Here is a 26,713-nt window from a genome sequence, read left to right as displayed (position 1 = left end):
CACAAAGCAACACTTACTTGAAGGACGGGCTCCATCAGGGTGGTTGTAGACTCTTCCCTTGGATACTTGATGAATGACTCAAATCAGGTCACAGATTATTCTCTCATCATTATTTTTCTGATGATTTATTAATGTATTACTTGTTTCAGTACTTTAACCATTACACATTTGATAAGTATTACTAACAAAAACTGATGAGCTCATATAAACATAGGTGTCTGTTCTTGTGGAGTAAAAGGACCGAAACAGCTCAGTGTCCGTTAAAAATACCTAAATGCTAATTAATACAGTATTGGTCTTATCTTAATAATTAGCTCTTGTGTATCTGAGTGCTGTGTGGAACATGTTAACAAAAATATCTCAGGCGACATATAAACAGATTTAATAAACAGAAGAAAGGAGGTAAAAAATAATTAATTCTTTAATAAAAAATACATTTATAAATTCGGCAGCATGAACTTTTCTTGAACATTTCCATCAACCCAGGAGAGGAGAAATAATGAGAACCGACTGTACAGTAGGCATTAAACATAAACACATTCTGGGAAGCAAATACTTACAAATGAGGAAGAAATGGCAAGTTGGATTGAAGGAGAAAAGAAAAACAGCAAAAACGATATGAATGACTGAACATAGCAGACGGTATCTGAAGTAACAAAGATTAAAGAGAACTGAGCAGAGATTTCTAACATCAGAGTGTCAACATCACAACAGGAGAATGTTGCTTCAGGTTGATCATAACACCACAAGGTTCACTTCAGTCCTTCAATACAACTACAGCAGCTTCGTATAAAGACAAACAACACATGAACAGACTGTGGGGGCCGCACTCACATCCAGTCGTCCTCTTGCACCGGTTAACAGTCAGCTTTACCCAAACACACATCAGAGGGGAAAACTGGCAAAACTGGATCAGTGTTTAAGGACAACTTCATCCTACTGTGGGGAGGAAATCGGAGTCACCAAACACTTTATACTGAGAACAGTGTTTCCTGTGTTTCACTTATTGGGACACACGATGACAGAGATGAAAGCTGCATGGCACTGATGGATGGACAGACTGGGAGGTTACAGGTTTCACAGCAGCCTTATTGCACACGGGAGGAAAGCTTTTACTGGAGGTTGTCATCCAAAATCAGTCCTGTACATCCTTTAGAAATAAATTCCAAACACACTTTTTATTTTTCTTCAAAGACTCTTAATGTTCCCAGGCAGATAGCCGGCTGGTTGTGGATCCATATTTGCTTTTCAGAGGCCATTTGAAGTTTGTGCACGAGCAAACTGAGCTCAGACCTGTCACATACTGGGGTTTTCGTGGACATGAGGGGCTGGTGGGCGCAGAGCCAGTGAGTTCACAAGGGTAATCATTTATATTGTCATTTAAATAGTTTGGTACCAGTTGGCAAAGAGTTCTTCTTTCAATAGCACCTGAAGATCATGTGTGTTGAGTCGACCATAGTTGCTTGTCAAGTATTGTTTTTTTGATGTGATTGACTAAAGGAAAGTGAATTTTAGAGGGGGGGACACACCATGTTGGGCTTGTGCAGGTTGTGCTCAGTTTCACAATGATGGAGATAGATAAAACAGACGCATGCATACGCAATTTGACCAAAAGAATGCACATGCACATTTCTGTCCGTGCGTACACAGTCATGAATCTATGCAGAGTTTTACGCATCTGGCCCCAGGAATAAAACCAGAGAACAAAACGCCTGAAAGCTTCCTGCGTTCACAGCTGAGGGGCTCCGCTGCAACAATACCTAGTCACAAAGTGTACTGTCACATCCAGCAGTGAGTTCGCACAGAGCTGACACGTCCTCCCAGTGTTAAATTATTGCCCCCAAAGCTGCTGACCAAAATATCACAGTTGTGGTTTTAACTGATGATTATGGGACAGGATCTGTGCCTTGGGGTGAATTTCACTACGTTGCTGTTATTAGCTGCCAACGGAGTCTGCAGAAAACCCCCAGCTGGCAGGAGTTTCAGCTGATGTGCAGGAGTTCTGTTTGGGCAAAGTGCTTAGAGGGAAGGAATAAGGAGAGACTGTATCTTGGCGCAGGAAGTTTCCACTGACTGCGTGGCCTTTTTGTTCTCGAGCCACATGTGGCGGCAGTCATGGATCAGTGTTTATCGTGAGGAGAGACACATCTGAATAATTTATACAGTGGCTTGTAATGAACATAACAGTCTTCTTTTGTCTCTGAGCACTGTGTTCAAAATATATTAAAATAATTTATCAGTATTTTCTTAACAAACATAAATTTTTATAAAGGGGATATTGTTTATACTCTTTGATTATATATTTGACAGTTTTGTGGGTCTGTAGAAGAAGTAGAACTTGGACTAACTGCTTCCCTGATCATCTGTTTCCATTAAATCTTTAGATTCAGGTCAACACTTGTGGGGGAGAATATGAGCTTTACCTAATTGTAGAGAAATTTTTCTGTTCCATGTTTTTTTGGACCCCACAGTCTTTCAGCAGCAAACAGTTTTCATCATCTCATCCACACCCCTCTTTATAACTGTTAAAGGGATGCACCGATTTATCAGCCGATATTCGCCCTGTTGACCGCTATCGGCAAATAAGATGACATGCAGGTGGCAGTGGCCGATGTTCTCCGTTGTGTCATGTCACACGGGGGCACACATTGTCAGCTCCAGTCGACATGTCAAAGTATCCTTGAGCAAGATACTGAACCCCAAATTGCCACTGATGGCTGTGAGTGTCTTAAAAACTGAGTAGCAGGTGGCACCAGAGTATGAATGTGTGTGTGAATGGATGAATTTGACATGTAGTGTTACAGCACTTTAATAAAGAGCAGCCTCACATAGCTGCCCTGCTGCTCCAGGTGGGTCAGGGTGGTGTGGGGAGCTGTAGCAATGGCGTCCTCTGTGGGTCTATTAGCTCTGAAAGCAAATTGGTGTGTGTCCCCACAACAAAGCACTTAGTAGTTATTGGTGTCAGTGTCACTGTATAATAGTCGTTCAGTGATTGGAAGACTACGAAGGCGCTATACAAGTGCAGTCCATTTACCATTTCCATCAATTTTGAGCAGGCTACAAATCAAAGCTCCAGACTAACAGTGTCCCGTTGTCTCGAGGACAATAGCAAACATGTTTAAGACAAACAGAGATCTTCCACAGGACACCTTCGGAACAAAGGACAAATGGACCTGCACTTCTATAGTGCTTTTAAAGTCTTCCAACCACTCTGAGTGCTTTTACACTACGAGACACGTTCACACACTGGTGCCCGAGGCTACAGTAAAAGGTGCCACCTGCTACTCAGTTACCATTCACACGTGCTCACAAAGACATCAGGAGCATTTGAGGTTCAGTATCTTGCCCAATAATACTTCGACATGCGAACTGGAGGAGCCGGGGATTGAACCGCCATTCTTCTGGCTCCTGACCCACAGCCCCCCTGTAAACTCACTATCAGGGGACACACTCTATCGTTTCCCTAATAATGCTACACTGTGAACATCAAATGCGTTTTGACATCAGCAGGAGGATAGCAAGTTAATGTTAGCTGGTAGCAGCTGGTAGCCGGTGCTAACAGCTAATGGAGGTTGCACTGAGTTACATTGTGATGCATTCCAGCTCTATGTGTCGGGTGAAGGGAAATAATAATGTTCTCATGATGCATTCAATGTTAGCTTGTAAAATTTAGCTTTTGGTGAGAAACTATTGTTTGTTAATGTTTTTACAGCAACATAAGACAGATATTAGAGAGGGAACTATAGTGAAATGGCTTTTGAAGCACTTGTTTTTAAAATATGTTTTTTATGTTAAGAATTTGTTTGTTTTAAAGGTTGTTTCATAAATTTGTATGATTAGATTTGGGCTCATTTAATGATAGTGTAATGAAGGGCTGAATGACTTTTTTACGTAAAGATTTCTTTGTTTCCCTGGTACAGAGGGGCGAATAAATAACAACAAAACAAAATAAACATCAGTATCGGCTGTCAGCTAAATTCTTATCTAAAATATTGGTGCGCCTCTAGTTTTGTATTTTGTTGTGCTTTTCTGTGGCAGAGGTAAAATCTGTTAACACTACAGTATCTCGGTTAAATCCTGACACTGTTCAGTCACACTGAACCAGTTCTTGGCATATTCTGACTAAATACAGTGACCTGGTGGGAAAGTGTGGACCTACTGTGTAGATTGTGCTGTTTAACTCATTGTGGCCTCTTCACATTCATGTTCAAACCAGCTCTCTAACATTAACAAAAGAAAGGTTAGAGTGTCTCTCTGCAGTTGGTCAACAGTGTAATAGCGGCAGTGAAGATACCAGTAAGTGGCTCTGACACAGTATGGTAGCACCCAGGATCTGTGATTCTGTTGGGAACCTGTTAGAGTGACATGTTTCAGGCTGACTAAATGAAATTGAAAAAAGTGTCATTTTTGTCTCTGAACGACTTAAAAAAGGGCGTACATGGAGGTCTATAAATTTCTTATTAAGTGCAACAATCACATATCTTTCAGACCAAATATTTTTTGCTCCCAGGCTGAAGTCTTTTGTCCCTGTTTAGTACGAATGGAGCCGTCGTAAAGTTTGGTATTTTGTGCTAGTTCAGTGAAAGTGTGCTTGATTCTTCTGTGGTCAGATAACAGTCTTCTGATTGGAGGCGTGTCTGAAGCGTGTATGGGAACGATCAGGAGCAGATTCACCTCCTCTGATGATGTTTGACTGAGGATGAAGTTCCAATCAGAGCTCGGCGGCTTCTGATCTCTGTCACCGTCTGCAAATATAAAGAAGCTTTAGATTAGATCGAAAAAATATCACGAGATGAAATAATAAATCCTCAAAAATGAACTTTAATGATATTTACATTATCTTAGAAGAGAGACCTTGACTTCCAAAGTCAAATATACATATTTTTCCTCTTACCTGTAGTGCTTCTCATCAGTCTAGATTGTTTTGCTGTGAGTTGCCGAGTATTGCAGATGTCAGCTAAGGGGTGTCTGCCTTTTCTCCACTATAATGAAACTAGATGGCACTCAGCTTGTGGTGCTCACAGCACCAAAAAAAAAAATACATTTGAAAAACTCAACATCAATGTCTCTTTCCAGAAATCATGACCTGGTTACTCAAGATAATCCACAGACCGTGTTGTGAGCAGTTTCATGTGGGAACTATTTTCTTTCTACCGAACTACACCCACCAACTGTATCATCGCGCAGAAGGAAGTGTCAATCTATTGCTAGCTCACCTAGCAACACTGAGCTAACTACTGTTGCAGCTGAGCCGAGGAGGACGCAATTTTTTTCTATCATTGTCTTGAGCCTCATGTCTCAGAATAGATTCACACTATGGCCAGCCCTTTTAACATTTAATAGGAATAAGAAGGGCAGACAAGTAGTGATTTAGTTTTTACTCGTAAAAATGATTTTGACATGTTACAAATAGGTGTGTGCCATATCATCTTGTTCACGATAATACCCCAGTGTTTCCCCTACCATTATATTATGCCCCCCCCTGCTCACAACAAGGTCTGTGGATTATCTTGAGTAACCAGGTCATGATTTCTGGAAAGCGACACTGATGTTGAGCTTTTCAAATGTATTTTTCGGAGCGGAGTGCCAACGTTCTGCAACTCACACCATAACAGTCTAGACCTCTCCACAGGTGAGAGGAAAAATTTGTATCATATATATATAAAATTCTATAGAAAAGATCAGCAAAGCAGAAAACTTTCTCAGTCTAGCAGCCAAATATGATTCTTAGCCTCATTAATGGAGCACACCATGATTGCATCAGTCTGCTGCCTGTCTGCCTGCTGTTTATGTCTGCTATTAACTTTTTCAGATAACTTACAGTAAATCATTTTGGTGGAGGGAACATCGTCAGCAATTAGGTTGAGCTAGGAACCAGATATTTAAATGATGTGTTGTCCAAAGACAGATGTGACAAAGGTTACCCCGTGCCATCATGTGGAGCAACGTCTTGAGTGACAGAACGGCCAGACGTGCTCAATGAGCTTAACTGTCACACTGACAGACAAAATGCCACAGATGCAATATGAAACATCTGGGTCAAGTCTTAAAAGAATAATTCACCCCAAAATGACCATTTGTACATCAATAACTCACCCTGTGTTACACTGAATTCATGAAGAAAATGTTTTTCTTGCAAGAACAGAGAAAATTCTTGATGAGCTTCATCGGGGTCCATGTTTAACATCTGCAAAGCTATATTATAACAGCTGTTTACAAATGTACACAAGTTGTCTGGTATGATCAAAGTCTCATTTACGGCTGGGCGATATAATGACTATGTACGATATATGGATATACATTTTCAAACAAGATATAAATTTAGACAACACCATTTGTATCGATACAGGGTCACGTTGCATCGCATAATGCATACCAGCAATCTCTCCTCTGTCACAGAGCTGCTCCTCTGTTCAATCTGCAGTGAGACATCGGTCTACGTGTTGAATGTGCTATGCTGAATCAGTCTGTGATGGATGAAATGACCGTAATAGTACATGTGCAGTACAGCGCTGTGCTGCATGTGTGGGAGACAGAGCTGCTTAATCGTGTCAGGTGAGCGTTTGTTTGCGAGGTGGTTCATAGCGCATCGCTGATCTTCTTGGTAGCTGTAGTCTAATGTGTGACACTGAGACAGCACCTGGATGACGGTTAATTTCATATACAAGATGCAGACAAAGAGTCTCTCCTTCCCTCCCTCGGCCTCTCTGTTGAAGCGGTGCATGAATGAGATCAATAACCTAAATAAATAAAATATTTATATTATTTTCCAGCATTAGATTCATTTGAAAGGCCAACAGATGGAAAATGATTTTTTAACTCCCTCACTAAGATTTTTAATTGTTTCAAACCTACTTGATACTTTTATACTCATGTTACAGTTTTGTGTCCTGTGCTGCAAACCTTTAAACCTCTGTGGCTCCAGTGATGTGTGCAAAAAGTTTATTTTATACAATTTTTCATTGACATGTTGTGCAGCTGTATATTTTCAAACGGGGGAAAAAATCCCTGTCTGCATTTTATTTTGATCACAGTCTGTTTAAATAAAAGTGCGTGTGACATCTTAAATGTGGCTTTGATTTGCTACTGAAAACATGCAGCTCATTTTGTAGAAAATACTGAGATACACATTGTGTATCGCCAGTCAGCCTGAAAATACTGATATGAATTTTTGTCTATATCGCCCAGCCCTAGTTTCATTTATGCATTTGTACGCTCAGTGCTTCTCAAACGGACAGCCCTTTCCGACGGTGAACAGAACAAAAAGTGAACCTTATCCTCTTGCACTCCACCCCCATTTTGTAGCAAAAACGCCTAAAATGACATACCCAAATTAAAATGACTGTAGCGTCTGAACCTAGGTGATACAGAGACAGAGTAATGGGCCACTGAAGTCAGTAAAAAGTTGAAGATTTTGCCTAAGATAAAATAAAAATGATTTTCAGGATGAATAACTGTCTGTGGCTTCATCTGTGCAGGTAAATGACACTGTGGGGCTGTAGGCACACTATCAATGAACACTCATTTCAAATTTGAAGAAGATTGCTCAAAGTATGACCATTCTTCTTTTTTCCATGAAAAGATCCAGGCAGAGCTCCAAAAGGTCGGTAACTCCGCTTCAAAACAGTACTATCAGTGATCAAACAACACTCAGCCAGCTTCTAACATTGTACCTTATTGAAATCAGGTGTGATTATGATAGCTGATGTTGTTTATGACACAGAAACACCATAAAATATCACCAAATAAAGCTATATGAAACGTGAAAGTTATGATCCCACTTTCTAGACAGTATATCTCAGCCAAAAATAGTGGTAGGAGTGAGACTCGTACCTTTTATAATAGATCGCAAGTAATCCTTTAACTTTTCCCGTCGAAAAACGGCATGACATGACTTGTCATCGTGATTTTGGACTTTTTGTGTTTAGGCTGCTCTGGTGCGAAATACATAATAAATAAAAGAAAAATGATGTTATTTTTGAAAAGTCGAGAGCTTCCTGAATCCGGCAACACCAAACATCACATGGTTTGATGACGTAGTGTGCCTGGGAGATACCATTTAACAGAGGAGGGGGGGGGCGAGGACGTCGGCGTCCTGGCCGAGTTAGAGAGGATTTATCTGAGCTCTCTTCAATGCAAGACTCCATTGACAAAAGTAAGAATTTTGCCTCGCTGAACACAGGAGCTGCTGGTCTACTGCTGCCTCCATCAGTTAGTCTGTTTGTGTTATTGTGTGACTTTTGTGTATCCAAACTGACCCTTTAAAACACCAAAGTCACACAATAACACAAACAGACTAACTGATGGAGGCAGTGGTAGACCAGCAGCTCCTGTGTTCAGCGAGAAAAAAATACTGTTTTTGTCAATGGAGTCTGGCTTTGAAGAGAGCTCAGGTAAGTTTCACTTTGTGTTCAGTTCCCCGTTGGAAAAGGCCGTCTGTTTGCTAAGTACTGAGCTCATGACCTGATAAATAATACTTGGATTATACTGCACAACTTGTTTGAGAGTCTTTAAAGTCATGTTTTGGTATAGTTTTGCTGCTGTTAAATGTGGACCCCTATGGCTTCACAGCGGAGGCATGAGAAAAAAGTTTTCTTAACTAATTCAGCCTAGCACAGGGTGAGCAACTGATACACACCTTGTCATTTGGGGTGTGAAATATTCCTTTAAATGTACATTAAAGTCTCTTGGTGCTGTATGAAGTGACAGAGCCTAAGTATTTAATAAGTCGGATGGATGGATAGTCATTGCTCGCCAGTGATATGAGAGAACAGCCCATTAAAAGTTACAGACTCCATGTGGGATGTCATGGCCCAAAGTTCAGCAAACAAAGCTACAGGACACAGTACCTCTGTCTTGTTGTGGATCCATAGTTATCTAACATCTGAGTGCTGGCCACCTCCAGGTTCCAGTCACACATCTCCAGCAGCTTTAGACACTCTGACCTGCTCCTCAGACCCAAACAGAACAACTGCTCCACCTGCAGAGAGACGGATAACAAAGTTAAAACACAGGTGTTCAAAGGAGCCAGCAGGAGGGACGAATAGGAGGGATGAGATGGGACAATAAAGCAGGGTCACACTGTCAGGGACCGTCATAGAAAAGAGCTGCATCTTCTTTTAACTCCTTCATGAGAGTGTGTTGCAGCAGCAGTGAGCACATTGTAATATTATGTCCGTCATAATACGAGCTCAGCGTCTCCTCTGTATCGTCTAAACTTTGCCGCCACTATTAAGGAGCGCTTGAGTGTTCCCTCGTGTCCACTGCCATCCACACACCTCCTCCATCCTGCCACAGTGGCCCCGAACACAGGCGGCTAACGGTGCTGAACACTGCTGGAGACACATCAGTGAATCTATAGGCTGTTTTCTTTTTATTTATAGTCAGCTCATTGCACCAGTAATGACCTGATCCTCCCTCAAGGTTCAAGTTACTCTTATCATTTCTTGATGTGAACTAATAAAGTAAAAAAACAACATTCAGCAACTTTGAATGACAACCTGTTTGAAGTCATATCCTGTACAAAAAAAAAAAAGTTATTACAGAGCAAGAGTGAAGTTGTGACCTGAGCTGCAGTGATGTGGATCTCTGAGGACCCGTCTGCAGCTCAGCACTGTTTACCTCTGATGACTCTGCTTCTCTGTTAGTAACTGCAACGCTGCGACATAAACATCCACTTTATTAGGTCTTTATTCTGATGGGGTATTAAATGATTGTGGCCCATTATGCTGCGTAAAGTTTTGTTTAACCAGCTTAGTTTGACTTCCTGTGTGACAGTTTACTTTTATTAACACTTTGGGACTAATATTGTTTTTATTTGCTCCTGACTATGTAAGTATTTATCTCATGTCCTGAACTTGACACTATGAGCACAAAAACTAACAAGAGGTAGTAAAGGGTAATCAGACGTGTCAAAAATATAACTGAATACATCAATTAATACATAAACGTGTAAGCACTGAACTCTTTTTAAAACTTGTATGTCCTTTAACACTGCATCAACTTTGCCTCAGATTTTAACACTGATTCACACTTTTGATGATCATTAAATTCTTGTGATTAAAAAATCATGTTAAAATCATTTCTTGTTGATGTGTTCAAAGACGTCTTTTAGGGACGCATTCACACTGGCACTATTTGGTCCGTTTTAAACGAACCCTGGTCCGCTTCCACGGATAGTTCGGTTCGTTTGGAGTGGTGTGAATTCTCATTGGAACTCTGGTGCAGACCAAACGAGCGAACCCTGGTGCGGTTTCCTTACAGTGGGAAATGCAATGCTGGACTATCCAGCGAACCAAAGAGAGGAAGTGAACCAAAGAGAGGAAGTGAACCAAAGAGAGGAAGTGACCGAGAGCACAGTGCCTTTTGGTGTTTGGTGACCAAGCCGGCTGAAGGGGATGGATTTCCGTTTTCGGTCCTGGCCAATCGATGAGCCGGGTTTTCTTCTTCCTCATGCTTTTTTTCTTCCTGGTCAGTGGTCATTTCGGACAATACCGCTCCCCAACGAGCAGCTGTTGTAACTGCATGACGTTGTCCAGGCGGTTTGGTCAGTGAGAAAGTGAACCAAATCAAACGAAGGTCTGAAATTTTTTGGCATTCCCCGCCCAATCGAACCGAGTCCCCCGGACTATCCTGGTGTGAACACACCCTTAAACTGTATGCCCTGTTACATATTTCTTTTCTGTGTCATTTTGTTTTTTTGTTTGTTTGTTGTAATTTATTAACAACACCACAGATGGAAAAGAGCCTTTTGGCTAATTCTGACATTTTCTATACCGTGTTTATTTATTAATTTGCACTGTCCCTTGTTAATTACACTAAACTAAATTAAATAATTACTTCTCCTTTAACCTCTCATCAGTTGATTTAAAAAAATAGAGTGGCCTTCTCAAAACTTAATTAATTTATTCATCCTTTTTTTTAATGTACTTTTGAGTTTTTAATAACTTTGTGAAAATGTTTATTAGGTGGAGGCTTCAAATGAACCCTCTGGGTTTTTTGCTTCTCCCTGCACTGTATTGCGTTATTCTTTTTCCTTTTGCCTTTTTTGAGTTTTAATTGTGCAAATCATAAACTAAATATTATAAGTTTTTAGCCTTTTTTACATTCTAAGAAAGGAACCATTAATACACATTGAGACAATATGAAGGGTGGCATGTCTAAAATTCATGTGTCACATTTTCTTTTCAATTTCAATGAAGAATCCCAAATTCAGAACAGAAACAAATAACAGCTTGTTTATTTTGGACTTAAGATTTTCTGCTGAAGTCGGAAATTGGAAATGAAAAAACGGGCCGTGAACTTAATTTGATTTTGATATTTTTTTGTGATAAATCACTGAAATCAGCGCGCCTATATTTGGCACAGGATTTATTTTCTTTCACACAAAACTGTTGCTACTTTTTTCTGATTTTGGATTCCCAAGTGAAACAATATATAGTTTTATAGTAATGGGCTGCAGTGTGTTTTTATAGTGTAATGATGATGAACATTCTCACCTTTAGATAATAAATAGCTTTCTGGACATTCCAGTTGTGGTTCTGGAGGGCAGCTTGGCACTCCTCTATTGTGACACCGTGCACTGCCTCCTGCACCTGAATCAATCACACAACATCAACAGTGTAAGTATCTGCAACATCCAGCAACACTCAGCAGCGGCACACACGGCTGGTTGTGTTAAGATGACACCATCTGTATCAACTTATGTACAAACACTTCCAAATCTGAAAATCAAGTAGGCCTTAAATTTCTGTTCTACTTGAAAAGATGATGTTTCTTTGGTTATTATCATTTTTGAGGGTGAAGTGTTCTTTAAAGCTAACTCTAATTTCACCAAGCTAATGCTAACACTGTGTTACTGCTTGTGATGTACTTCACATTCACTGGCAGTGAAGCTTGTGAATCTTTAGTGCACGTCTGCTTCTTGCATTGAACTCTTTGCAGCACAGTTTATTTACAATGCCACATTCCCACTGCCCCTCGTGTGCAGCCACACATCTCAGTATCCACTACAAAATGCCAAGTGCCTGATCGATGTGGAGTGTTTGGTGTTTTGCAGTGATCCTGCCTCCAGTCAAATCAGGTTCAATCGGTGTCAGGATCAATTGACCAGCAAAAAAAAAATCAATCAAACTCTGGTTCCTCGTCTTTTAAATTGAATTCACAGCAAAAAAATAATATGGCCTTTGTCTCCAGAGAACGCTGGCATATTTTTTAATAAGTTATGAGGAGCTTTGACATTATTGTCCTTTTTATTGTGACGCTAATGAAAAAAAAAAGTGTTTTTATGCCATGAAGTTTTGTGCTGAAATAATATTCAAAAGCAACTTTGTTTAATTAGTCTGTTTCATCCGCTTTCATAAGTTCAGCTCCAGTCTGAAAATGTTATTGTGCTGTTACACATCAATCATAATTTGGTTCTGATAATGATTTGAAGTTGAATAGGGAGGTTATCTGTTCAATTATGACAGATTTGAGCAATTGCATTGAAAATGAAATTGCAAATTGCTCTTTCTCTGTCTCTACCAAAAGGGGAAACGCACACATACACACACACTATTTTCACTACAAGCTGTGGTCCGAGTGGACGACCAATAAAAATTACTGTCTGTTTCCCCCTTGTGTTTAGAGTACAGTCGAATGTAGCATACTGTACATCATAATGTTAATATTTACATGTACACATTCAAAAGGTTAATTAACTGTGAGAATACACAAGTTTCAACTGAGGAGTCAAGCAAGTAAAATATCAAATATGCACCGCAATCTATAACATTTCATTTAAAATCGATCCTGTTGTATTAAACTGAACATCGCACTGATGGTTCAGCTTTTAGCTTCATCTCACTATAATAAAGCCGAACTCTCTCACACTAGTCATCACAAACAAAGAACAGCTGACAATCTAATTTAGGAACTGTACTTCTTATCCCTTTTAAACCCTATTTTCTTGTGTTTTTGTGTGGAGATAACTACTTTTTAAGTTGGTCCTGTGTTGAGTGAGAGGGCAGCACTTGGAGCATTTGGTATCAATGTACGTCCACTAATAGAGCTTGTTTTTGCCACTGACAGGTTCAGATTGTTATTCTAAGGGCTCATCCATCCATCCATCCATTTTTATCCACTTATCCTGGGCCGGGTCACGGGGGCAGCAGGCCGAGCAAAGCACCCCAGACGTCTCTCTCCCCAGCAACGCTTTCCAGCTCCTCCTGGGGGACCCCAAGGCGTTCCCAGGCCAGATGAGATATGTAATCCCTCCAGTGTGTTCTGGGTCTGCCCCGGGGCCTCCTACCAGTGGGACGTGTCTGGAACACCTCCAACAGGAGGCGCCCAGGAGGAATCCTGATCAGATGCCCAAACCACCTCAACTGACCCCTTTCGATGCAAAGGAGCAACAGCTCTACTCCGAGCTCCTTCTAGATGTCTGAGCTCCTTACCCTATCTCTAAGGCTGAGCCCAGCCACCCTACAGAGGAAACCTATTTCAGCCGCTTGTATCTGCGATCTCATACTCTCTATCACTACCCAGAGTTCATGACCATAGGTGAGGGTTGGACCGTAGATAGACCAGGAAATCGAAAGCTTGGCCTTCTGGCTCAGCTCCCTCTTCACCACAATGGACCGGCGCAGCGCCTGCATCACTGCAGAAGCCGCACCAAACCGCCAATCCATCTCACACTCCATTCTACCCTCGCTCGTGAACAAGACCCCGAGAAATTTGAACTCATTTATGCTTAACATTAAATACAGAGACGGATGCCTTCTGGCTGAGTCATTTTCGTCACACTGTGCTTGTAAATGATTTTTCAGGTTTGCATATGTATTTATTTTAGGGGGCAAATGCATGTGAAATACTGGCACTGTCGAGCCCTGACTCCAACACACCAACACAACTCCAGCTCTCACTTAACGTTTCTACAGTTGTCCTCCTGCATCAAGTGACTCCTTGCCTGATTTCACAACGAGACTTTCCTCGAGCAGGACTTGGTTTCACACAATAACTAACAGACAAGATTGAGCAAATAGTAAAGAAAACACTTCATTTCTCTGTAGGGATGCTTTCCATAATGCTGTCAGTCACTTACAATCACAATCTGAGCCTGTCAGTGACCAAAAAACAAACACTTATAGTCAACATAAATTAACGATGCCAAATGCCCCAACTGATTACTCTGCAGCCTCTTTCTGCAGCTCTCTCTTAATACTGGCCCAATTTTAAGAAATGGTTGTTCCCATTAGTCACTTAGACACTAAAACCTGGGAAAAAGTTGTCCAAGTTTAAGAATATTGAAGTTTCCCTTTAAGGAGGACATGAGGTCAACTTCATATTGCAGCTAAACCATCCATCATGAGAGAGAGAGTGAGCAGGCTTAGCACTTTAATTACTGCAGCAATAAATACCTTTCAGGAGATGACATAAATCATAGAATTATACACAGTATATTTCAAATCATAAGTTACAAAAGGCAATCTAAATATCTCCGACCTTACCATTTTGACCCTGTCAGCTGAGTTCCATCCTCCGTCTGTCCTGATGCAGGAAGCAGTGACTGCCGCCGCTGTCAGCCCGTCTGAGCAGACGCGAGGGAGACTAACTGATGTCTTCATCCCTGACCGAAGCCCACCCAGACTGCTATTATTGTTGGAGGAGAAATTAGCCTTCAGCTCGCCTGGCTGGACGAGCCCCTGTCCCTGGGTGTGTCCTTGGAGAGTCTGGCTGCTGACCACCATGGGTCTGACGGTGGCGGTGTTAGCTTGCCGTAAAGGCCTCTCCTCCACACCGCTGGCAGGCAGGCTCTCTGCCTCCCTGAAGAAGCGGTCGTAGCGGTCGAGGTACGGGGGCCGCTCTGGTAGAAGGTAATAGTGAGTGTTACTGACTTTACGTCCATCGCGGACGATGGGGAGGATACAGGGGCCCTTGCTGGCGGCGTCCTTCCCCTGCGCCTGCGCCTGGATCACTTTGGGTGCAGCATATTTAGGATCTGAGGCAAAGCTGTGTGTGGTAGGCATGAGTTTACCCGGAGATGTGGAGAGGTAGGAGCCGTAGGTGTGTGTGGGGGGGCAGGAGGTAAGAGGAGCCTGCATGGTGGTGGGGCTGACAGAGTACACTCTCTGCTGGGGGGAGCCCACTACCAGGCCCATGGGGCTGGGAGTCCTGGAGCCCGGCTGGGACAAAGGGTCCCTGGGAGGGATCATAGGTGGTCGTTCCTGGTTTGAGCCTGAAACCTCCTCTGTGGTGTCAGCTGGCGTCGGTGACAGGGAGAGATCCCTTGACCAACGAGCAGATGTGTAATCACCCCTCTTTATGGGGCGAGGGGGGATGGGGACACGTGGGGGGATCTGGGGTCTGTCCTCATTGGAGGAGAAGACACTCTGGTGTCCCTCCTGTGTCTGTGGAGTCTGAGGACATGAGACTGAGCTCTGGGATGGCGAGCTCGACCGTGCAGCACTTCCACTCGGTACATTGAGCCTTCTCATGCACTCCTGCTGGAGTTCCTGGAAGATCTCTGCTGACTGGGAGAAGGAGGTGGACAGACCTTGGCTCTGCTTGCTGGGGAGAAACAGGTTGTCCTCCAGGCCTGATCTGTCTGGACCCCTGGAGACAAGAGCGTCACACTCCACCTTCTGTCCAGAGTAGAGAGTCTCATCTGGGTATTGGACTTCACTCTGCTCCTCTTCATGCTGCTGCTCCGAGCTGTTGATGGAGCTCACCTTAGTGGAGAAACAAGATTTACAACTTCAGTACATGTTACTGTCCATGTAGTTGATATCAGAACAGGAGATACACATCTAACGTCTGTTAAACTCTGGCACAATGTGAAATGTGCTGTGTCATTAGGGGTGCAACAATCCATCAATGTGGATCAATGCATTGATTCAGCGATCCAACATTGATGCTAAGTGAAAGGAGATGGCATCTTCTTCTGTAACTGGTTGAGTTAAATTGGCAAATGATATCATCTTATATCGATCACAAGCCCCTGAACTGAACTGAATCAACCTGGGGTTTGTGTCACCTCCTACCGTACCTCCATATCGTCTTCGTCTTGGGCTACATCATCATAGGCTGGGGGTGGAGGTAAAGGCCGAGCGTCCCAGTCCACTACAGGTGTTGGGTGAAGGGGGCGGGGCAATGATTTAGATGGACTCTGAGGTGGAGTCCGGTCCAGGATGTTCTCTGCTTTCAACGCTAGCTTTGCCAGTGAGGGAATCTGAATTTCAATCACAGGGGAGGGGGACGGTGTGGGCGAGGGGAACTCCTCCCCAAAGTCAATGAGGGACACTTCACTGTTGGGGTTGTGGCCTGAGCCTGAAATCCGGCCGCCACTCTGTTTGGAGGCAGAGACCCAGGCAGCAGGTTTCAGTTTTAAGCCTTTCACAGAACCCGTTTTACGAAGCGATAATCTCTTTAGTCCTGCCGAAGTCAGATCCTCGTCGTCGTTTACTGGATCGTAGCAAGGCTCTGGAGAGAGAGAGACACACACACACACACACACACACACACAGTACGTTCATTTTTTCACTGAAACACAATCAGAGAGTGATGACACCGATGCTTTTTAAGGTCACACAACGAAATACAAGACGCACTCCAAACAAAGTCTCCAGGTTCAGAGTTAGTCCTGTTGTGCACAGCAAAGACACTGCACATCTGTTAGAGGGACACAGAGGTGGAAAGATGGAGGACAGTGATGTTACGACATGAAATAAAAGAAGGTGATAGACTCACTGCAAAGACAAGCAAAGGAAGAGACCAAAAACTATGGGATGTACCTTTGAGGAGTGGAGCTAGGAGGGAACAGAGAGGGCAGGAGCAATGGGTGAGGAGCTGCTGAGAGAAACCAGACTTACTCTTGATTAACAATGATGGTTGAGGAGGGCGGGGCGGAGGCTCCTCTGGAGAATCAAAAGCAAATACCACCACCGCAAAAGAAGAGACAGGGGAAAAAAAGACAGCAGCAAAGATGGGAAGATTAGAAAGAAGCAGGACGTAAATGTTAGATTATATATTAATGTTCTGGCAGCAAGAAAAATGAAAAGAAAGTTATTTGGTGGACGTTGTTTTCCAAAGCAAGATCTGCATTGCTACAACCTTTAAACTTAAACCTACGAGCCATGATGTTAAGAAAATGATAATAATGAATAAAAAAACAGGATAGCTGCACCTTTAAATGTTGAATCTGATTATTTCGCAAGTGATCGACAGGCGTATTTAGAGCAAATACATTTACAGATACAGATACAGAGGTTAAACAGCTCTGATAGATATTCAACACGTTCTCATCCCAACTCATCAAATACCACCGCTTTGTCAGAGGAGCTACATGTCTAGATATTTTAGTATGACGCGCTAGGTACCCTGCTGCATTTTGGACATTCAGGGATGGTGTGTTCACTTACACTTGTTAGATGCATTTTGTCTTCTACTTGTTTTGTATTTATTTGTTCTTTTAAATGTTATTTATTTTAAAAAATGTCTAGATATTCACTTATTCATTTACGCCCTTTACATTATGTTAGATGATTGCAACGTTACAAACTGACACTGCCCACTGTGTGTCTGTATGCCCATACCAAATTCTGGTATGACATGACAACATTATTTCAAAGTGAGGCCTACAGAGTGTAGTTTCAGTGTCAGCACACAAACCCTGCCCAAGACTTTTAGCTCATTAGCGAAACGCTAAACGAGTATGGATCAGCCATTCCAACCCTTTGACATAAAACGACATGAAGCAAAAGACACTGTTAGAAATCTTTTTACTCTCAAAAGACAAAGCCAAACTCAGAGGCCTCAGGTCAAAACATGATTTAGAAAAACTTGTTCAGGCTTTTATTTCCTGCAGCGTTGACCGCTGTAATGATCTATTCACAGGCCTTCTTATAAAGACAATCATACAGCTTTAGCTCGTACAAAACGCAGCTGCTAGAGTTCTTATGAAAACCAAACGAAGTGACCACATTACTCTGAAACTTAAGTTCTTACACTGGCTTCTGATAAGTCACAAAATTGACTTGAAAGCACTGCTGCTTGTTTATAAACCATTAAATGTGTTTCCGCAGTCAACACCTGCTACACCTCTCAGATCACTGCAGAGAAACATGTTGGTAACACCTACTGTAAGAACTAAACATGGCGAAGTAGCATTTAGCTGCTGTGCTGCTTGGCTCTGGATACAAAATGATCTTACTAGACTGCTGATCTTTATTATGGTCATCATTCTGATGTGGTTTAAATATTTATTTGGAGCACCTATACTCACTTCTAGCTCGTCCTGGTAGCTGCGTGGGCCGAGCATTACTGAGGTCCACACTCAGGACATCAGGAGGATCCATGGGATTACCGAGGTACAAACTACAGGGAGGAGAGAACAGACTTAATTACAGTAAAAGTCAATTCAGTGAATCTACTCAACCTTGGTGTTTGCAGTAAGACGTCTGTAATACTGTGCCACTGCCACCTATTGGGGAGAGTCTATCATTACAACTCAGGAAAAACTACTCAGACTTTTAACTCCTCACTTCCAACATGGGGCATAATTATGATAAATATTTATCAAGACATTTAGATCATGTAAAAACCTCTGTGGGCGCAGTTTGGTGCTGAATTCAGATGACACTAAATGTTAATAAACTGGTCCTTACTCGTCGATCCTGTCAGGGAAGCCCCAGCAGCGATGAGGGTTGCTGTCTCCGTGTCCTGTGTGGATGAAGCTGTTCTTCAGCGGCCGGCTGATGTCATGAGCTGATAAACCCGCTACTGATGTGACCACGTTTCTGGGGAAAGGTCCGACCTTAAGGGTCCGCTTGTTTTGACCTCGCCACCAGTAGTTCTCTGCCCTGAAAGACACAGAAAATACTGAGGATGAAACATGGAGAGTCATCTGTGGGGCTTTACCACAACGAATAAATCTGCTGGACATTTAACATTTTAATATTTACAGTGCATTTAGCTTGATAGACAATAAATACATTTTGATTAGTGAGCATTGATGAGCTGGGTAGTTGGAAAAGACCAATAGGCTATTATTATTTATGGAATAGAGATGCATTTTATTTTTCCTTTAAGCAGTGTTTATGAGTAATACGGCTAGCAGGTACAGATTTGGAGGAGGGCCTCTTATTTCAAAGTCTAAAGCACTTGTTAACACCCACCTCCCCTCTATGATGGTGATGACATCATTGACCTGGATCAGGAGTTTGTCGGGTTCGTCAAAGTCCTGCAGAGCACACATGTCTGTGGGCATGGTCTGATAAACACACACAAACAAAGACACACAAAAAACACACATTAGACACCACAGTAAATTTTAACATGGCAAACATTTATGATTCATGAGGTTGTATTGTAGCTGGTTGTCAATCTCCTTTAAGCACTTCCAACATGAGGGAATGTTTCAGCTTCTGCTTTGCAGTAACTCCACTAGGTGGAGCCAAAAGTCCATTTATTTTCTGACAGTGTCCTGGCTGTACGTCTCCTCTGCCACTCTCAAGTGGTGTGTGGAACGTGCACTATGCACACACAAATAGCTGCACATCTTTTTAAAATCTGTTTATGGGGAATTCATGCCTCATATATGTTTTAGAGCAAAAAAAGAAACAAAAACAAATGAAGTAATCCCTTCAAGTTATCTATTTGAAAGGTCCAGTGTGTACCATTTAGGGGGGTATATTGGCAGAAATTGAACATAATATAATATGTATGTTTTCTGAACTGTTTAATCACCTGAGAATAAGAATTGTTGTGTTTTCTTTTCCTTAGAATGAGCCTCGTCCTCGTCTACAGAGATCGGCATGTTGCCTTGCCATGTTTCTACATTAGCCCAGATCGGACAAACCAACTCTAGATAGGACCACTCATATTTTTGCGTCAGTCACTGTAGTTAGCAGCTCTTCCACGACAACAATGTCAGAAAAACACTGATTATTTAAACGTGAAACTGCTTTATTCAGTGTTTTTGCCAGTGTAAATCACCTGGTCTGGAATCATCTGCGGATAATTCGGCTCACGGTAAAAACCTCCTGAACAATGAACACTGAAGGAATTCTAACCAGAAGTTTGAAGTGGTTGCAATCTGCAGTCCTCACCACTAGATGCCACTAAATCATCCCAAATCTTACACACACGACCTTTAAAAGACAAAAATGTATTCTCAATATCACAAATTTAATCTGTACCAGAATACAGTATTGCTTTATATTTATAATATAGAGTGTGTAAACCTGGAACTCCGTTAGCGATTTTAGCACTTCCGGTTCTCTCGTCTAAAAGTCAATACGTTTTTTGAATGGGATTTTGGTAAAATGCCTAAAAATGCCTAAAGGTCTGTGGTTAACAAAAGCTTAAGCGAGTTTCAGGTTTTGTTCTACGACATAAAACACGTCAGTAAATACCCTACTTGTGAATTTTGAAGCTTTTACGTGTCGAAAAAAGGCGGTTGCTAACAAGCTGCTCAATACGACTACAAACCCTGTCAGGGACATTAAACGTCATCATCCCCGAACAGGTGAGAGTGCTGGCAGTCCGCCATTACAGCTTCTTATTTAGCTTAAACAGTCCGATTTCCCCATTATACAATGTTTTTAAAATAAAGTGGCCAAAATCAGTTGAAAGCTTAGTGGCGGTGATGGTCAAGAGTCATGCGACCGTGGAGTAGTCATGTAGTCTGTTAAAGCCTAACATTAGCTTTTTACTTCTGGCAATCGCAAAGTGTTCATATGTTAAGATTATCTCGCTGAACAAAACCTGTAAGTATCATAAACTTGTGTTAGCCACAGAGCTTATTTTCTGACATAATCCAAAACGCAATGCAAAAATCACATTCACTTTCTCTTCTGGGAACCAGTGCGATGCTAAACTAAAACCGGTTTTTGACGTCAGCCCTGGCACACTATATTTATAACTTATAATTATAATATATTTAACGCCCTGGACAGACACCTTTGGCTGCCCAAACAACAGCTCTCCTACCTCAAGCAGGAACTCTCGCAGGGCGACAAAGGTGGGTCTGTCGTCTGGTTTCTGAGCCCAACACTGCAGCACCACATTATAGATATCCTGCGGACAGTCCTCAGGCTTTGGGAGGCGTTCACCTTCTTTATCGATCTTGTGCAGGATCTAGGGTTATTTTTGACCAGGGAGAAACAATTGAAAGAGGACAACCGAAGAATAAATCAGTTACTTTAGCTACAAGACCATTTTGTATACATACTGTAAATGTCAATATTTCTTTGCTGTGCGTGTTTACCTGGCTCCCATTGAGGCCCAGCCAAGGCTCCTGGCCATGTGTGAACATCTCCCAGAGAGTGACTCCAAACATCCATGTGTCTGTAGCATGGGAGAACGTTCTGGTCTTCAGGCTCTCCGGGGCGCACCTGCAGCAGGACGAACAACAAACTTTAACTTGAATATTAAAAGCATTTTTTAAAGGTGCACTGTTTCTCTAAACTTATAATAAAATCACACATGTACATGAATGAAAACAGTACAAAGAAGATGGATTGCTGGCTGCTTGGCCGAAGCAAAATTTGGGACAGACACCAAAACAAAACAGCAAGCATTGTTTTACAATAATGATCATCATGGCTGGAATGCAGCTCTGACCGATCACATCTCTCTGTGGAAACTTTCCGCAATAAATTAAAGCACGTTCACACCCTAACCACTAAAACCACTTGTATCCCTAAAGTACAGCAAGTCCAGCTCTGCTCTCTACGTCCACCCACCATGCAAAGGGGACCTTTCGATGCTCCTGCATGACATAGTGTTCGTGGTTGTTGGGCAGCGCCCTCATCAGGCCAAAGTCCCCGATCTTTACTCTGTGAGCCGACGCCAGCAGGATGTTCCTGAAGAGAGAGGGTCAAATGTTTTACTGTTTTATGTACATTTGTAAACTCATAAACTCAACCTGGACCCTGTGTTCCCATTTTTTGGTGCCTAAGTGACAAATGGAGAGAACAGTTTTTAAACTTTGTTCAGCATAGGGGGGTTGCAATGGTATATTTTCACAGTACAATAAATGTCTCAGAAAATAGCACAGCTTCAAGGTATTACGCAATTATCACCATGTTCAACCTTGAAGGTCTCTGAAGGGATCCTTTCCATAATGTTGACAGACACTTATAGTTAACAATCTGAGCCTGTCAGTAACAAAAACAAACATTTTTAGAGGACGTAAATTGACGATGCGGACATGCCCCATGTGGTTACATTGCGGTCTCTCTTGCCACCGGCTGCAGTGCTTTTCTCTCTCAGTACTAGACCACTTTCAAAAATTATTGTTTCTATTAGTGACTTAGACACAAAAACACTGGAAAATAATCAGAATCAGGACACCTTTAATTGTCATTGTATCATTAAAAAACACAATGAAATTAGGAGAGCTACTCCTGAAAGGTGCTGACAGTTAAAACCACGTCCTCCTTACATTCAACCATCCAATCCTCACACTAATAAATAACAGACAATAAATAAGTGTAATAGGTAAAAAACTTCACATATTATGACTGTGAATATTGCACATAAAGTGTAGTAATTACACCCATAAAAAAAGCTTCATCCTGTGTATTTGAATTCGATCAAAGTCCTTATTGCTGTGGGGAAGAAGCTGTGATTGAGTCTGAAGTGCCTTCCAGAGGCACTACAGATCAGATGGAAAGTACCGAAGTTTCCCATAAACATACATGTCTTTTATTCAGTACAGTATGACTTACACATACCCTTTTTAGCACTGCAGTGTAAAGTAATTTTTGGGGAATTTGGGATGTAGCTGTCACTATTGTATAACCTTATAACCACAATTTAAAGTGACTGCCAGTTGATTTAACTCAGGTGGCGTACCACTAACGCCATAAACACACTCACAGACGCTCCCAAAGCCCCCCAAATACAACAGCAACAACGAAGATGAGGAAGGAAAACTTTAGAGGATTAATTGTTGTGGACATATGTTTTTGTTTTTTTAATCAAGACTTATTGACCATTTGTTGAGAGGAGAATGAATCATCAAAATGAACTTGACCTTAAACATGAAATTTAAATCCCATTATGGTTTTGGTGAACGGTTACAACCCTAGGAGATGAACAAAACAGATTTTTTTAATGGTCAATTCCCGTTCAGAACGGGTCCAGTCACATAAAATACAATCCATGTGATCCCGAAACTCAGGACAGGTTTTAACTGAAGGCATCAAATAAACCTGGGATGTATCAGGAATACAATTAAGATCTTCAAAAAGTCCTGTGTTTAAAACCGCAGCTTTAACTGTGAAAGTGACTCATTTCTACCAGCCATTAAGATTTTTCTCAGGCATCTACGTTGTGTCAACAGTTAAGTGAAAGTGACTAATTTGGGCAAGACCAAAAACTTAGACCACCCAGTGCAGCCAGCCAACCTATGACTCATTTTACTTGCGGGCCAAGTCTCCCTGTAATGGCCTGTAAATTTTTGGGTGGAGGAGAAGGAGAAGCAATATAAATAATTCAACATACCAGTAAAAAAAAAAAAAAAATCCCTGAAAGAAAAACAGGTTTTATAGAGACTGTGAGAATACACCCTCTTTAAAGAGTAAGTTTTGACCTTTTCACAGCTGCTGAAATGTGTAAAGTCCACCTTAAAAGGTTTTGTGCCCCTACCTGGCTGCCAGGTCCCTGTGGATGAACCTCCTCTGCTCCAGATAGGCCATGCCACAGGCCACCTGTACGGCATACTGACACAGAGTGTGGATCAACACTGGGCCCTGTGGACGAACACATCGCAGACGCTCCAGCAGAGAACCCAGAGGAGCCAGCTCGGTCACCTTCAGGACACGGAGAGAGGAGGAGGAGACAGAGTGGGTGAAAAGAGGAGTATGGCAGCAAAAAGCAGAAGGACAGGAAGAGGAAGAATGATGTAGAAGAATGTAACAGAAAACACTAAAGCAGAGAAAGAGACGTTGGCAATTGGTAATCATAACATGATCCAAAAAAAAAAGGCAGTATACATTAAACTTATGCCAGAGGAAATAACTAGAAGGTAACAGCATGAAAACAACAGGGCTAAAATGTCAGCCCTAATTTTAGTCTTCCTCTCCCTTCCTGTCTCATTCTCTCTTTGTTCACTGTCTACCCTCATGACAAAGACCCTAAAGGGTAACCTAGACCCGATGTGCCCATGTTTTTGTGTCTAAGTGACTAATGGAGACAGCGGTTTTTGAAATTGGTCCAGTGCTGAGCAAGAGCGCTGCAGCTGGCTGCAATGAAACCACTCAGTGCATATTCGCACTGTCAATTTGGGTCCACTCAAACTGCTTGTTTTTGCCACTGACAGGCTCAGAATATTATTCTGAGTGTCCGACAACATTATGGAAAGGATCCCTACAGAGACAGACATTTTTGTTACAGAGTAGGATCATTTTTATTTAACCAGAAACAGCCCCAAAATCGCTATCATCAAACCCACCAGACTCCATTTAAATCAACGGAAATTTTAGTGTGTATAGAGCCAGCATATTTTCACATCTAACTGGATGAATTAAGGGTTTATTTAAACCAAACCAGAGCTGGTGATTGCTGGAACCGTGGGAAGATGAACCAGAATTACTTTTGTGAGTTTTATTTTGCTTCTGGTGACTTTGAATGAAGTGTGTTTAATGATGATAAAATTACTTAAATGGAGTTTGGTAGGTTTGGTAGGCGATGGCGGTTTCGGGGCTGTAGCTGGTTTAACAAAAAGGTCTATCTCTGTAGGGATCCTTTCCATTATGTTGTCAGACACTTAAAATAACAATCTGAGCCTGTCAGTGGCAAAAACAAACACTTTTAGTGGACATAAGTTGACAGTATACCATTGCCTATTAATGTTACACTGCAGCCTGTTTCATCACTACCTGCAGCGCTCTCGCTCAATACTAATCCCATTTAGACATTGTTGTTCCCATTAGTTGCTTATGTTGTGTTCACACCAAACGCGAAGCGAATGTTCATGTTGCGTTACTCACATGAGTTTGAACGCCAGAATATTTTGTGTTGACTCACGTCATACTAGTATGAAATTGCTGAATTGATGAATGAACTTCTGCCAGTACGTCCTTGGCGTCAAACGTCCCCAAAGGATCTCAATACCGGTTGGCTATCGCAGCATGAATTGGTCGCTGAAGTTCCGATTTTTCAACTGGCAATAAGCGCATGACACGAAATCGCACTACTCACTTTATTCGCACCGCTTAATTTGCATATTTCGTGTCCTTTGGGTCGCATCCATCGCGTCTAATTGCATCTTCACATTGACTTTACATGTAATTCACTTGCGCTAATTGTTTTATTCACCCCCAGCGTGAGCAAAACATTAGACACAAAAACATGGGAAAAAGGGTCCAGGTTATGAAAGTTACCTTTTAATACACTTGACCTGATTTCAACAGACTAAGTTCAAGAGGCAGGCTAAGAGTGCCAGAGAGGGGCATTTGTGTTAAGTGTGTGTGGGTGTAAGTGAGAGTACAGGCTGACTGATGTGTGTGTATATATTCCTCCCTGTGTGTGTGCGTTTTTCTGTGTGTCCACTACCATCTTCATTGGGTGTGTGAGCACCACACCGTAGAGGCGAATGAGGTTCTGGTGGTCCAGGGAGTGCATGGCGTTGACCTCGCAGATGAAGTCCTCTAGAGCGTCGGGCTGGCTGAGCACGTCTGTCTTCAGACACTTCACAGCTACGTTCAGCTGGAAACAAGGGAAGAGGGTTTAGTTTAGTCTTTTATCAACAGAAGCGTAAAGCATTTATTTAAAATGAAAGAAAAATAATCTAGGATTATTACAGGGTGTCTACAGGTATCAGACAGTTAAATTTAATGCCTTTTAAGACACATTTTAACCAAATTTAGGACAGAAACACATCCTCTTTGTTGTCTGAATTAATGAGATAATAATCTTGTACACTATACTTTGTTCTGAACAAATTAGATTATCTCATTAATCCAGAAAAAAAGAGCAATTATATATAAGTAAAGACAGTATGAGTACACAGATTCATGCACCTGCTTTGATTTATTCCTACATCAGCACAAAATGGAAACAAGCTGCATGTTTAATGCAAAACAAACAACTTTAGTAGTGTGCACATGCTCCACTTCTTTCTTTGACAAATAACTCCACCGTTTTATACAACTAAATAAATGTAAAGTGCAGGTCTCCTCACCACTTTCCCTGAAGGTGTCAGCCACTCTCCTCTCTTCACTACACCAAAGGAGCCGTCGCCCAGTTTCTCAAACAGCGTCAGGTCCTTCTCTGGGATGAGGCAGGTCAGAGCCTGCTGCTGCCCGTCAAGAGGAGCGCCACCACCAGGCTGTGTGGCCAGGACGCCCTCCCCGAGGCCCAGTGGAGGTGTGGGAGACAGCTTACGAAAGGAGGAGGCCGGCTGGCCCTGCTGGGGGAAGTCTCCTCCATCTGGACGCTTACCACTGAACACCTGGAGAGGAACAGAAGAAGAGAAAGAACGAATAAAGCTGGCTGTAGAGTAAGGTTAGCATAAAGAGTGTGTGTGTAGGAGAAATAATGTGGTAAAAAAGTTGGGGGAGGTCAAATAATGTAGAGAAAAAACAGACAGACAAGTACAAGTAAATACGCTTCAATTAGGGATGCACGATAACTTTTCTTTTAAACCGATACCGATAACCGATAACTTTCAGCTCCTAAAGGCCGATACCGATAACTGATAACCGATAACACACACATATATACA

The 26,713-nt window shown here is 42.0% G+C and overlaps 1 protein-coding gene across 3 annotated transcripts in view; it reads right to left on the bottom strand.

Moving 5' to 3' along the window:
- Positions 1-405: 405 nt before the first annotated feature.
- The window catches only part of tnk2b (tyrosine kinase, non-receptor, 2b), a 45,621-nt gene continuing 19,313 nt past the window's right edge, over positions 406-26,713 (bottom strand). Inside the window, exons 4-18 of one of the 3 annotated variants that reach the window (XM_050032719.1) lie at positions 26,171-26,440; positions 25,543-25,695; positions 23,635-23,798; positions 21,726-21,845; positions 21,248-21,374; positions 20,971-21,117; positions 19,155-19,249; positions 18,645-18,839; positions 18,263-18,354; positions 16,773-16,895; positions 16,028-16,461; positions 14,490-15,710; positions 11,499-11,594; positions 8,850-8,980; positions 406-4,745 (exon numbers count right to left, since the gene is read on the bottom strand). In XM_050032719.1, the coding sequence (XP_049888676.1) occupies positions 4,739-4,745; positions 8,850-8,980; positions 11,499-11,594; positions 14,490-15,710; positions 16,028-16,461; positions 16,773-16,895; positions 18,263-18,354; positions 18,645-18,839; positions 19,155-19,249; positions 20,971-21,117; positions 21,248-21,374; positions 21,726-21,845; positions 23,635-23,798; positions 25,543-25,695; positions 26,171-26,440 (3,375 nt within the window). In that variant the 3' untranslated portion in view covers positions 406-4,738. The remainder of the gene's footprint in view (positions 4,746-8,849; positions 8,981-11,498; positions 11,595-14,489; positions 15,711-16,027; positions 16,462-16,772; positions 16,896-18,262; positions 18,355-18,644; positions 18,840-19,154; positions 19,250-20,970; positions 21,118-21,247; positions 21,375-21,725; positions 21,846-23,634; positions 23,799-25,542; positions 25,696-26,170; positions 26,441-26,713) is intronic. The other 2 variants (XM_050032720.1, XM_050032721.1) reach the window with 2 other exon arrangements.

This window comes from Epinephelus moara, chromosome 21, assembly GCF_006386435.1.
Source record: "Epinephelus moara isolate mb chromosome 21, YSFRI_EMoa_1.0, whole genome shotgun sequence".
Lineage (NCBI taxonomy): Eukaryota > Metazoa > Chordata > Actinopteri > Perciformes > Serranidae > Epinephelus > Epinephelus moara.
The sequence above is the reverse complement of the archived record's forward strand: the minus strand, read 5'-3'. Positions and strand labels throughout refer to the sequence as shown.